Raw genomic sequence first — 13,972 nt, forward strand, 5'->3', positions numbered from 1 at the left:
ACGACCAGCCTAAACAGCATGTTAAAAAGCAGAGACATTACTTTGTCAACAAAGGTCCATCTAGTCAAGGCTATGGTTTTTCCTGTGGTCATGTATGGATGTGAGAGTTGGACTGTAAAGAAAGCTGAGCGCCCAAGAATTGATGCTTTTGAACTGTGGTGTTGGAGAAGACTCTTGAGAGTCCCTTGGACTGCAAGGAGATCCGACCAGTCCATCCTAAAGGAGATCAGTCCTGGGTGTTCCTTGGAAGGACTGATGCTGAAGTTGAAACTCCAATCCTTTGGCCACCTGATGTGAAGAGCTGACTCATTTGAAAAGACCCTGATCCTGGGAAAGATTGGGGGTGGGAGGAGAAGGGGCTGACAGAGGATGAGGTGGTTAGATGGCATCATCGACTTAATGGACAGGAGTTTGGGTAAACTCCAAGAGTTGGTGATGGACAGGGAGGCCTGGCGTGCTGTGGTTCATGGGGTCGCAAAGAGTCAGACATGACTGAGCGATTGAACTGAACATGGGAGTGCACATATCTCTTCAAGATCATGATTTTATTTCCTTTGGCTATATACCCAAAAGTGAGATGGCTGGTTCATATGGTAGTTCTATTTTCTAATTTTTAGAGGAACTTCTATACTGTTTTTCATAGTGGTTCTATCAATTTACATTCCCACAGATTGTGTACAAGGCTTCCCTTTTGTCCACATTATCACCAATACTTGTTATCTTTTGACTTTTTGGTAATAGCCATTCTAACAGGTGTAAGGTGATATCTTATTGTGGTTTTGATTTTCATTTCCCTGATTAGTGATGTTGGGTGTCTTTACATCTACCTATTGGCCATTTGTATGTCTTCTTAGAAAAATGTCTGTTTAGATCCTTTGCCCATTTTTAAAGTCGAGTTATTCGGTTTTTGTTTTGTTTTGTTTTGTTTTGTTTTGCTATTGAGTTGTATTAGTCCCTTATATATTTTGGATATCAACCCCTTATTAGATACATGGTTTGCAAATACATTTTTCCTGTTCCATAGGCTGCCTTTTCATTTTGTTGATTGTTTACTGTGTAGAAGCTTTTCAGTTTGCTGCAGTCCTCCTTGTTTATTTTTGCTTTTGTTGCCTGTGCTTTTGGTGTCAATTCCAAAAAATCATTGCCTTTCACCTACTTCCCTTCACTCTTTAACTATTAATGAGCTGAGTTCTGCTGAGAAGGCCTCTGACTAACCACCTTCTGGCTGAGTTAGGTGCCCTCCTTTGTTATGATAGGGCCTTATTCATATCTCATGTATCACTGTGTGGATTTCTTTTCCTTTTGCTAATAGTTGTTTGCAGTTATCTTCTCTTTTATTGGACTGTGAGCTCATCGAGGTCAGGAATTTCTGTTTAGTTCATTCCTGGGCCTGCCACTTAGAATGCTCAATCAATACGTGCTCTAATAGTGAAGCCCTTTCAGCTCTGTGGTCATTGATTGCTTTATCATAAAGATGTGGTTGAGATTCAGAACTCCACGTCCCTCCAGTTCTGATAGCTTCCATAAATATTTGATCTAGAATATGCAGGGCAGTATGGAAAATGGAAAGCTATTTTATGTGCTATACAAGTCCTCAAGGAACGTGGAGGGGAAAGTCTTGACTATAGTTATAAAAAAAGACAGAATGAGTTAATTGATGGTATAGGGAGTCTTCTGTGTTGCTCCAGCACTGGGAGGGTAGAGTGTCCTAAGGGCAGGCCCAAAGGAGGCCAGAGGCTGAGGGGATTGTTGGAGCATTTCAGTTGGAGAGAACAATTTGGGAAAGGCTTAGAATCAGAAAAGTTGTGTTTGGAAGAATTTGAGCAGTTGAGTTGACTGGTTTTTAGGCTTCTTTGCCTTATAAATCGGAGAAGGCAATGGCACCCTACTCCAGTACTCTTGCCTGGAAAGTCCCACGGACAGAGCAGCCTGGTGGGCTGCAGTCCATGGGGTCGCTAAGAGTCGGACACGACTGAGCAACTTCACTTTCACTTTTCACTTTCATGCATTGGAGAAGGAAATGGCAACCCACTCCAGTGTTCTTGCCTGGAGAATCCCAGGGACAGAGGAGCCTGGTAGGAGACTGTTTATGGGGTCGCACAGAGTCGGACACGACTGAAGCAACTTAGCAGCAGCAGCAGCCTTATAAATAGCATACATGTAGATGGTTCTTTGTACGAATTGGTTGCTATCCTGAGTCTTTTCCATTTTGCTTTTAGAGAAAAGTAGGATATATTTACTGGTTTTGTTAATTGAACACCTGTATTGCCAGAAAAGGACATCTTTTTGGGTGTTAGTTCTAAAAGGTCTTGTAGGTCTTCACAGAACTGTTCAACTTCAGCTTCTTCAGTGTTACTGGTTGGGGCATAGGCTTGAATTACTGTGATACTAAATGGTTTGCCTTGGAAACGAACAGAGGTCATTCTGTCATTTTTGAGATTGTATCCAAGTACTGCATTTCGGACTCTCTTGTTGACCATGATGGCTACTCCATTTCTTCTAAGGGATTCCTGCCCACAGTAGTAGATATAATGGTCATCTGAGTTAAATTCACCCATTCCAACTTCCAGATGTTCAAGCTGGTTTTAGAAAAGGCAGAGGAACCAGAGATCAAATTGCCAGCATCTGCTGGATCATGGAAAAAGCAAGAGAGTTCCAGAAAAACATCTGTTTCTGCTTTATTGACTATGCCAAAGCCTTTGACTGTGTGGATCACAATAAACTGTGGAAAATTCTGAAAGAGATGGGAATACCAGACCACCTGATCTGCCTCTTGAGAAATTTGTATACAGGTCAGGAAGCAACAGTTAGAACTGGCCATGGAACAACAGACTGGTTCCAAATAGGAAAAGGAGTACGTCAAGGCTCTATATTGTCACCCTGCTTATTTAACTTCTATGCAGAGTACATCATGAGAAACACTGGGCTGGAAGAAGCACAAGCTGGAATCAAGATTGCCGGGAGAAATATCAATAACCTCAGATATGCAGATGACACCACCCTTATGGCAGCAAGTGAAGAGAAACTCAAAAGCCTCTTGATGGAAGTGAAAGTGGAGAGTGAAAAAGTTGGCTTAAAGCTCAACATTCAGAAAACGAAGATCATGGCATCTGGTTCCATCACTTCATGGGAAATAGATGGGGAAACGGTGGAAACAGTGTCAGACTTTATTTTGGGGGGCTCCAAAATCACTGCAGATGGTGATTGCAGCCATGAAATTAAAAGTCACTTACTGCTTGGAAGGAAAGTTATGACCAACCTAGATAGCATATTCAAAAGCAGAGACATTCCTTTGCCAACAAAGGTCTGTCTAGTCAAGACTATGGTTTTTCTAGTGGTCATGTATGGATGTGAGAGTTGGTCTGTGAAGAAAGCTGAGCACCGAAGAATTGATGCTTTTGAACTGTGGTGTTGGAGAAGACTCTTGAGAGTCCCTTGGACTGCAAGGAGGTCCAACCAGTCCATCCTAAAGGAGATCAGTCCTGGGTGTTCATTGGAAGGACTGATGTTGAAGCTGAAACGCCAATACTTTGCCCACCTCATGCAAAGAGCTGACTCATTGGAAAAGACCCTGATGCTCTGAGGGATTGCGGGTGGGAGGAGAAGGGGACGACAGAGGATGAGATGGCTGGATGGCATCACCGACTGGATTGACATGAGTTTGGGTGACATGAGTTTGGGTAAACTCCGGGAGTTGGTGATGGACAGGGAGGCCTGGTGTGCTGCGGTTCATGGTGTTGCAAAGAGTTGGACATGACTGAGTGACTGAACTGAACTGATTGCCAGAAAAATCTTTTCTTGCGCTAGTTTCTACCATGGAGGACTTTTCGAGCAAGCACGGGTAGCCGTTGTTCCAACCCGAGTATTTTTTGAAAGATTTGTTGACTGCTTGTGTAACGCCTGTGAGCCCAGATTCTTCACTCTTTTAGGTTAGATAGGTAAAGTTCATTAATGATTGAAAACCTGTGAAGCATTACTGCTTCAATTCTGAACTTTCAGTGTTTTCTGTTACCTGAAAACTTTATTTAACATAATTTACATCCAGAATATTGAGATGTAAGCACATTGAGAATGGCCTGGAGCCTTCACCATGATACTTATTTTCTACCTGTTTTCTTTTCAGATGAGGAGAAAACCCTGAAACTTACTAATAGAAGGGACCAACTTGAAGAACGCGATGTTGCTTTCTGAGAAAGAGCTAGACATGTGCCTTTTTAATACATTAGTGTCTGTTTTTTTTTTCCCTTCTGAAATATACTTCTGCTTATATTTTGAATAACTCTTCACCAAATGGCAGAACTTTTTGCTTATAGTAAGTGTTGGTAAGATGGGAAGTGTGAGCCATTAGAGAATGGATTTTTTTTTCCCCTTATAAATACTGGCTTACTCTAAAGAGGTTTTTAGTTACCAACCTTGTTACCATAAATTCCCCAGTCATATGTTCTGTAATCTCTTCTCTGGCATACATTTTAATTGTTTTTTTACTGCTTCATAGGTGCTATAATCCTTTTATAGCTTCCTGGGTTTTAAAATAAACCTATAAAAGGTTCAGTTTTATATTTAATAGCTATGCTTCACAGAGTTCTAAAGCTGGGAATAAGTTCAGGCAGGCAAAAGCTTTTGATGTGGAATGCCTTTGTTTCTATGTTTTAAAAAATGTATTAGTCCTCCAGGGTTTCACATCATGATTTTAGACACTGACTGGGTTTTTAAAAAATATTCAGAAATAGTTATAAAGAAGAAATGTAGAAGAACACTGAAATTCCACAGGTTAAAAACACTGCTGCTGCTACTGCTGCTAAGTTGCTTCAGTCGTGTCCGACTCTGTACAAGCCCATAGACGGCAGCCTACCAGGCTCCGCCGTCCCTGGGATTCTCCAGGCAAGAATACTGGAGTGGGTTGCCATTTCCTTCTCCAAAAACACTGGTCTCATAATTTTCTGTTTCCAAGTTTCGGAAAAGTCACTTCTTTTTCAAACATTTCTGTTGACAAGTAAGTGTGTCACTGGCCTCTTGGAGCTTGCAGTTAAGTGCGGGAGATGGACGTGGACTGGATAATCACACAGATACACTCACCATCATGGGACGTGCCCTGGAGAAAAAGTGCTTGGTGCCCTGAGAGAATATCAGCTGAGGAAGGAAATAACTTTTGAGTGACTTGAGATCTGACAGTTAAGTCGGAGTCAACTAGGGGAAATTTGGTTGTGGAAAAGAGACTATTACAAGGAGATATATTGAGGAGGTGGGAGCTAACATTGTGTAGTCAAGGAACTGAAAGGTTAGTGTGGTGATTTATCCAGACTGTATAGATACTGATTTCAGTACTTTTTAAAAAAAGTGTTAAATAAGTACCATTTCAGATAAGCCTGTTGGGATTTATTAGTGGAGTAGAGTACAGGGTAACGTGAGGCTTGTTTCCTGAGGAGCCTCAGTGTTAGGGCAGCATGGTATTCCCCACCTCCTGGTTGAAGCCCACGAGACATGTTCTGTACATCTGTGAAATAGTAATATATCAGTGAAGCTGTAACTGAAAAGTACTTTTGCCTTGTTACTTGAACAAAAGGCCTTGATGGTTCTGTGCTGCAAACATATAGAATGTGCTAATAGGGTTAGTTGGTGACCTCATTGTAAGATCAGTGGGTATATTACAGGGAAACTTTGAATTATTTCCTACTGATGAGTATACAGAAGAAGAAAATATGACTTTGGTATGTATTGATTTAGCTCTTGAGTCAGATTAATAAACTTAAATAAGTTAGTATCCTACCAGTTATATAGTATGGAATTTTATGGACAGTGACTTACAATTTCTCAGGGAAGACTTATGTGAAATAAAGTTCTAAAAAGTAAAAATTGCTGGTTTCAGGTTTTATTCAGCTAGCTACTTAAAACTTACCTAGCAAAAAGGAAGAGTTTTCATGTAATAGTGACTGTAGCTCCATTTACTGAGCATTTACTATAAGCCAGGTACCGTGCGTGCTATTTAATTTTACCTGACAACAGCCCAATGAAATCGGTATTATTATTCCTAATATACAAGTCAGGAAGCTGAAGCTCAGAAAGGCCAAGTAACTGTTCAGGATTTCTCCATGAGAAAGTGGCCGAGTGGGAGTGAATCTCAGCTGCTCAAAAACACTTAGTCCAGTTCAGTTCAGTTTAGTTGCTCAGTTGTGTCTGACTCTTTGCAAACCCAAGGACTGCAGCACGCCAGGCTTCCTTGTCCATCACCAACTCCTGGAGCTTGCTCAAATTCATGTCCATCAAGTTGGTGATGCCATCCAACCATCTCATCCTCTGTCTTCCCTTTCTCCTCCTGCCTTCAATCTTTACCAGGTTCAGGGTCTTTTCCAATGAGTCAGGTCTTTGCATCAGGTGGCCAAAGTATTGGACCTTCAGCTTCAGCATCAGTCCTTCCAATGAATATTCAGGACTGATCTCCTTTAGGATTGACTGGTTGGATCTCCTTGCAGCCCAATGGACTCTTAAGAGTCTTCTCCAGCACCACGGTTTGAAAGCATCAATTCTTCGGCGCTCAGCTTTCTTCACAGTCCAACTCTAACATCCATACATGACTACTGGAAAATAGCTTTAACTAGACGGACCTTTGTTGGCAAAGTAATGTCTCTGCTTTTTAATATGCTGTCTAGGTTGGTCATAGCTTTTCTTCCAAGGAGCAAGCGTCTTTTTTAATTTCATGGCTGCAGTCACCATCTGCAGTGATTTTGGAGCCCAAGAAGATAAACTCTGTCACTGTTTCCACTGTTTCCCCATCTATTTGCCATGAAGTGATGGGACCAGATACCATGATCTTCATTTTTTGAATGTTGAGTTTTAAGCCAGTCTTTTCACTCTCTTCTTTCAATTTCATCAAGAGACTCTTTAGTTCCTCTTCAGTTTCTGCTATAAGAATAGTGTCATCTGCATATCTGAGGTTATTGATATTTCTCCCAGCAGTCTTGATTCCAGTTTGTGCTTCATCCAGCCTGGCATTTTGCATGATGTACTCTGCATATAAGTTAAATAAGCAGGGTGACAATATACAGCCTTGATATAGTCCTTTCCCAATTTGGAACTAGTCTGTTGTTTCATGTCTGGTTCTGACTGTTGCTTCTTGTCCATGCTATTCTGTATGTAAATTTTTAAAAAACAATTTAGTTTTTGTAAGTTCATCAATCAATTAATAATTAATTATAAGACAGTGAAGGCCCTGATACCGATCAACCTTTAATGTCTCCTCTCCAGGGAAATACACCTATTTCCCTGGTGGCTCAGATGGTAAAACGTGTGCCTACAATGCGGGAGACTGGGGTTCAATCCCTGAGTTGGGAAGATCTCCTGGAGAATGAAATGGCAACCCACTCCGGTATTCTTACCTGGAAAATCCCATGGACAGAGGAGCCTGTAGGCTACAGTCCATGGGATCACAAAGAGTCGGACACGACTGAGCGACTTCACTTTCTTTCTTCAGATCAGATCAGATCAGATCAGTCGCTCAGTCGTGTCCGACTCTTTGCGACCCCATGAATCGAAGCACGCCAGGCCTCCCTGTCCATCACCAACTCCTGGAGTTCACCCAGACTCATGTCCATCGAGTCAGTGATGCCATCCAGCCATCTCATCCTCTGTCGTCCCCTTCTCCTCCTTACACCTATTAAAAAGTATTTATTGAGCCGACTGTGTGAGAGTCACAAAGCTGCTAGGCCTAGGTGGACCATGCAAAGATGAAGAAGTCTTAGCTCCCTGTTTGGTTCATGGCTTTGCAGCAGTGTCTTGGCAGTGAAGAAAGACATTGCTGGTAGTTATTGGATAAACTGGTGCTTTGAGACAGATGAGGGAATGTTGTTAACAACCAGTTGTGGGAGGGGGAGACTTCAAGTAGAAGTGGGATTTTGAAGAAAACCTTGAGAGATAAGTAGGATTTCCACTGGTAGAGAGAGGGGTAGGTCAGGAGGTTGGAAGGCAGGCAAGGAAGAGAGAGTAGTAGGGGTGTGGGCTGGAAAGGAAAACTGATCTAGAAAGAAGAGTGTGTGAGTGCAAGGTTGAGTGATTTAAACTTTATGTACTAGTTGATTATGTGTTCATTGACATTTATCAAGCATCTCTTATGCTCAGTCACTGCTTTCAATTTAGGAAATCAACAAACTGTTGCTTTTAAGGTTGTATGGCTTTTCTTCTCACAAAGAAGGCTCTTTTGATAGCCTTTATTTAGGTCAGGATTTCTTTCATTCTTAAGGTCTTGACTTTTTCCCTGGAATTAAGCACTAAAGGAAGAAAAACATCTTTTAAAGACAGGGACTGATTACTGTGTTTAATTCTGATAGAATTTCAGGTGCCATATAGTACTTAATCTGGCATTTTGAGGTGTATTAGACTGGAGGAGAACTGCTCACTTTGGCATTACTTTTTGCTTCTCTGTAATAAGCACTACACCTACTGCAATCTAGAATACTGTGATACTAAGTAGCAATTGCTCTCAGAGAGAAAGTTGAATTGTGTGCTATTTTAGAAGGTCCAATTTTCATTTTTTTCTTCCCATGTTGCACAATTTGAGACTCTTCAATATATTTAGTTTCAAAAAGTAATATTGTATGGACAGCAAAGGAATTAAAGTGAATATAATTTGAAGTTGAATAGGTTTTGGCATGGCCTCCTCTTAACGCTATTCCCTTTTCCTGTATAGACTGTTGAGTCTGAATTGACTTGTTCTAAATTCTAGGAACTTGTGTTTGTTTTTTACAATTTGGTCTTTGTGCTTTGGCTTGTGATGGCTATTTCAGATTGGTGCTTTAAAAAACCCCTTTTAAACGATAGCCAGAATTCAGTGTGTGCTTTCAGAGGCAGAGATGGTTATCCTGGTTTTGGAAGGTTTGTGTGAGTTTATTTTATTGTTGTACATTTGCCAGTATAACTACACATGAGAAATGAATTAAACATGTTCTTTGGGAGGGATTCTCCAGCTTTCTGTGGAAGATCTGAGTTGTGATTATAATCCAGGAAGCTATAATCTGGACCTGGGGTGTTGGATGTGTGCTTATTAATGAAGAAATGCCAGCATCTCCTTCTCAATAAAAGCATGAGCTTTGCCATTAAACATCTTGTCTTTGAACCCTGGCTTCTCCACTTGATAGTATGACATGGGCTAGTTATTTCAGTTTACCTGTAAGCCTCAGCACCTCAGCTTTAAAATGAGAATAGTGATAGTATCGTTTAGATTTGTGAGAGGGTTAAATGAACTAGTCTATGTGAAGACTCAGCAACGCACCTGACACATTAAGTGCTCAATAATTTTTAAAAAGCATTTTGATCTTTTTTTTTAATTTATGTATTATTTTTATTTGGCTTTGCCAGCTCTTAGAGCATGTGGATCTAGTTCCCTGACCAGGGATGGAACCCAAGGGCCCCCTGCATTGGGAGTGTAGAGTTTCAGCCATTGGACCATCAAGGAGGTCCCCACTTTGATTTATTATTCACATTTCATTTAAAACTTGGCCAGTGCTTTGTAATGATCATACTAGCGTGTACGAGTGTGTAAATACTCTGCAGATCATGACTGAAGAATTATTGAAGACAGCAATGGCACCCCACTCCAGTATTCTTGTCTGAAAAATCCCATGGATGGAGGGGCCTGGTGGGCTGCAGTCCATGGGGTGGCTAGGAATCGGACACGACTGAGTGACTTCACTTTATTTTTTCCCTTTCATGCATTGGAGAAGGAAATGGCAACCCACTCCAGTGTTCTTGCCTGGAGAATCCCAGGGACGGGGGAGCCTGGTGGGCTGCCGTCTATGGGGTCGCATAGAGTCGGACATGACTCAAGCGACTTAGCAGCAGCAGCAGTAACTAAATAATTATGGAATCTTTTGTTGTTGTTACATGAATTGTTCAGTCACTCAGTCATTTCTGACTCTTTGCAACCCCATGGAATGTAGCATGCTACACTTCCCTGTCTTTCACTATTTCCCAGAGTTTTCTCAGACTCATGTCCATTGAATTGATGATGCCATCCAACCATCTCATCCTCTGTCGTCCCCTTCTTCTCGTGCCCTCAGTCTTTCCCAGCATCAGGATCTTTTCCAGTGAGTTGCTGCTGCTGCTAAGTCACTTCAGTCGTGTCTGACTCTTTGTGACCCCATAGACGGCAGCCCACCAGGCTCCCCCGTCCCTGGGATTCTCCAGGCAAGAACACTGGAGTGGGTTGCCATTTCCTTCTCCAATGCATGAAAGTGAAAAGTGAAAGTGAAGTCACTCAGTTGTGTCCAACTCTTAGCGACCCCATGGACTACAGTCTACCAGGCTCCTCCGTCCATGGGATTTTCCAGGCAAGAGTACTGGAGTGGGGTGCCATTGCCTTCTCCATCCAGTGAGTTAGCTCTTCACAATTGGAGAAGGAAATGGCAACCCACTCCAGTGTTCTTGCCTGGAGAATCCCAGGGACGGGGGAGCCTGGTGGGCTACCATCTATGGGGTCACACAGAGTCAGACATGACTGAAGCAACTTAGCAGCAGCAGCAGCAGCTCTTCACATCAAGAGGCCAAAATATTGGGGCTTCAGCTTCAGCATCAGTCCTTCCAATGAGTATTCAGGGTTAATTTCCTTTAGGATTGACTGGTTTGATCTTGCAGTCCAAGGGACTCTCAAGAGTCCCCTCCAACACCACAGTTCAAAAGCATCAGTTCTTTGGTGCTCAGCCTTCTTTATGGTCCAACTCTCACATCCATACATGACTACTGGAAAAACCATAGCTTTGACTAGACGGACCTTTGTCAACAAAGTGATGTCTCTGCTTTTTAATATACTGTTTAGTTTTGTCATAGCTTTTCTTCCAAGGAGCAAGTGTCTTTTAATTTCATGGCTGTAGTCACCATTGTGATTTTGGAACCCAGGAAAATAAAATCTGTCACTGTTACATGAATGCATAAAAGTCTGTCACTGTTACATGAATGCATAATGTGATTGCAATAAAACAACCAATATTCAACTATTGAAAACAATGTCTTAAAAATATTTTTTTTTGTTTTGCTGCGCTGGGTCTTAGTTGCAGCATATAGAATCTTTAGTTGCATCCTGCAGGATCTAGTTGCTTGGCCAGTGATCCAGCCTGGGTCCCCTGCACTGGGATCCTGGACATTTAACCACTGGACCACCAGGGGAGTCCTTGTTGTTTGTTTTTCTTCATCATTTTGGCATATCTTTTTTCTTCCCAGTGCATATTTATCTTTTATTTATTTATCTTTAACATAATTATAGTAGGATTATGTGCTATGATTTTAACATAATTATAGGGATTATAGTGTTGTATCTGTTCCCCTCAATTGATGTTATGTTTTAAACTCAACACCATTTTAAATGGCTACACAGAAACATCCCACCAGATGGAGCAGGCCATTCTTAACCTTCATGTTGTTCTTTCTCCATCAAATACTGTAGCAGGCAACACCAGGCTATCAAAATAGATAACTGAGTAATTTTATTCTGAAGTTTTAACTGATATTTAAATGTTCTTGATAAGTCAAGAAATCTCTCTCATTTATAAGAAGCTGAAATTATAAAAAGAAAGAACATTTACTTAAACTGAAGGGTTAATGGTATTTTTTTGCGATGCTGAGGCTATTTCTCTAGTAACTCATTTTGAGCATGTCTTATAAAAAGAAATATTTACATTTTTAGCAAAGGAAACATTCATGAAATGCTTTTCTTCCTGTAAAATGAGGAATTTTACATTGTTTTTAACTTCTGGATTTAATGCAGTATAACTACCTTAGCTTTTTAATTATAAAATTCGATGGTAAAATTTTACAATTAAATTTGATAAAGATATGATATGAAATTTTGTTTTAAAGATATTACTCCTTTTTTTAATTTTGCAGTAGTTAATTTATCTTAAGAATAGCCAAATCTGTTGTGGTGTAGAATAAAGCCTTTTAGAGCCAATTTTACAGAGTTTTAAAGAAGACTGTGTAATCATGCTAATGAAAAATAGACTTCTGACTTGAAATAAGCCACTTAAATTTTAAAAAGTGAAGATAATTTCCATTTGGTGATAAAAGAATATTGAAACAGCCAGATACTGATTTTTGTCTAATTAGCCAAACCACCCCCCTGCCACAAAACATTCAGGGTAATGAGGGTATGAGGACATGGGCATCCTCACTGCCAGTGGGATTTGACACACCCTTTCCAGTAAACATTTTTGTTTGGAATTCATGTGGTTATTCTTTCAGTCATTTTTCCTGAGGACGTGGTCTAACTCAGACATAGAAATGTGCACAGAGATGTTTATCAAAGTAGTATTCAACCAGAAAAATACTGGGAACAGTTCAAATGTCCAACAAGATATATCCAAATGATGAAATATTATATAGCTATTAAAATGATGTGCTTAAAAAGCATAATTAATAACATGGGGAAATTCTCACAATGTGGTTGGTATACTTTCTATATTACAGTATTATGTCAATTTTGTAAGAGTCAATTTATTTGCACGGAAATTTTTTTTAAGACTATATAAAAACAAACAAACATTTTTAAAATTTCCCAGATTTTTTTCATGAGCTTTTTATTCTATAACCAAAAAATGAATAAACATTAGTATGAAATAATGATTTGGACAAATGGCCCTATGTGATTCACTTTAGATGGCCATAGTTTTACTATATAGATCACAGTACGTTATCCTTAATGGAAAAACTATTTGGTAGCATTTAATAATTAATGTTTACTTTTATCTTGGGGCCATTTACTTAAAAAAAAAATGGAGGACTTCACATTTAGATAAGCTTTAATCAGAAATCAAATGACAACTTAGTGTAAAGTGAAAGTGAAGTCGCTCAGTTGTGTCCAACTCTTTTCGACCCCATGGACTGTAGCCTACCAGGCTCCTCTGTCCATGGGATTTTCCAGGCAATAGCACTGGAGCGGATTGCCATTTCCTTCTCCAGGGGATCTTCCTGACCCAGGGATCGAACCCGGGTCTCCCACATTGTAGACAGACGCTTTACCGTCTGAGCCACCAGGGAACCCTAAACGTCTTTGATGAGAAGTTTGGCAAAATTTCGTCAATTCTCTGAAAATACTTCTACATTGCTGAGTAAATGACATGAGCAAGTAAAATGGGAAGAGGACTAAGTATGTAGTTCCAAAAGGAGAAACCTTTTTAAAATAGGGGGGAAAAAATCCCCCCTGTCCTTAATTTTTTCCCCATTACCACCACCCCCTTTCTTTGGCCTCGCTGGAGTACATAGTAACATTAAGTGGTCCTTTTCCCTTGGACCAGTTCTCTTGGTTAAAGTTCAGATAGCCATCTAGTGGAAAGAAGACTCTTGAAGAATGACTTTCCTCTAGACATCCAATATCATGTTTGTTCAGTTGGCTTGTCCAAACAATTTTTCTGTGTTTTCACCAGAGAAGGATCAACTTAGCATGAAGATTAAAGCTGTTCTCCATCTGCTTTATCTGCCGTTCTTAATTAGAACCTGATGACAGAAATCAACTTGGACTCAAGACTGATTGTTCCAGGAGAATCTCATTTATTATTGTATAAATCTTTTTTTAATAAAAAACATTTATTCTGAGTATCTATATGACAGAAATGTAGGGAAAAAAAGAGAAATAATTTCCTTTATTTAAACATTTATTCAGCATCTGCTATTCCAGGTGCTGGGGGTGTATATTAAAGTTGTTTACAGTCTGGTCGAGAAGGTAAAGAATGCACGGAAATAATTTTAATCCACATAGAAGATGATCAGGGCTCAAAAAGACAAACACGAAGTGTGTGGAAATTCAAATAAGGCAATTATTTCTGGTCATGGAATCATATATTTTGAGTTTTCTTTTAGAAATTAAACAAACAGACCATTGTTTATTGCTTTTCTTTACTTTAGGATAAATGAAGGGAAGGTGAAAATGTTTGGATGCTATTCTTTTAGGTAAGGAGCCTAAAAGTGGCTTAATGATTTTTAAAGATATTCTACA

At 40.1% G+C, this 13,972-nt stretch overlaps 1 protein-coding gene across 5 annotated transcripts in view; it reads left to right on the forward strand.

Annotated features, from left to right (window-relative positions):
• Positions 1-13,972, forward strand: part of CNNM2 (cyclin and CBS domain divalent metal cation transport mediator 2) — a 187,695-nt gene that overhangs the window by 31,514 nt on the left and 142,209 nt on the right. The window contains exon 2 of one of the 5 annotated variants that reach the window (XM_055560834.1): positions 4,124-4,725. The exons of the other annotated variants lie outside the window; for them this stretch is intronic. Coding sequence (XP_055416809.1) covers positions 4,124-4,191 — 68 coding nt within the window. The 3' untranslated portion in view covers positions 4,192-4,725. Of the gene's footprint in view, positions 1-4,123; positions 4,726-13,972 lie in introns of those variants that run through there. 5 annotated transcript variants of the gene reach the window in all.

This window comes from Bubalus kerabau, chromosome 22, assembly GCF_029407905.1.
Source record: "Bubalus kerabau isolate K-KA32 ecotype Philippines breed swamp buffalo chromosome 22, PCC_UOA_SB_1v2, whole genome shotgun sequence".
Taxonomy (NCBI): domain Eukaryota; kingdom Metazoa; phylum Chordata; class Mammalia; order Artiodactyla; family Bovidae; genus Bubalus; species Bubalus kerabau.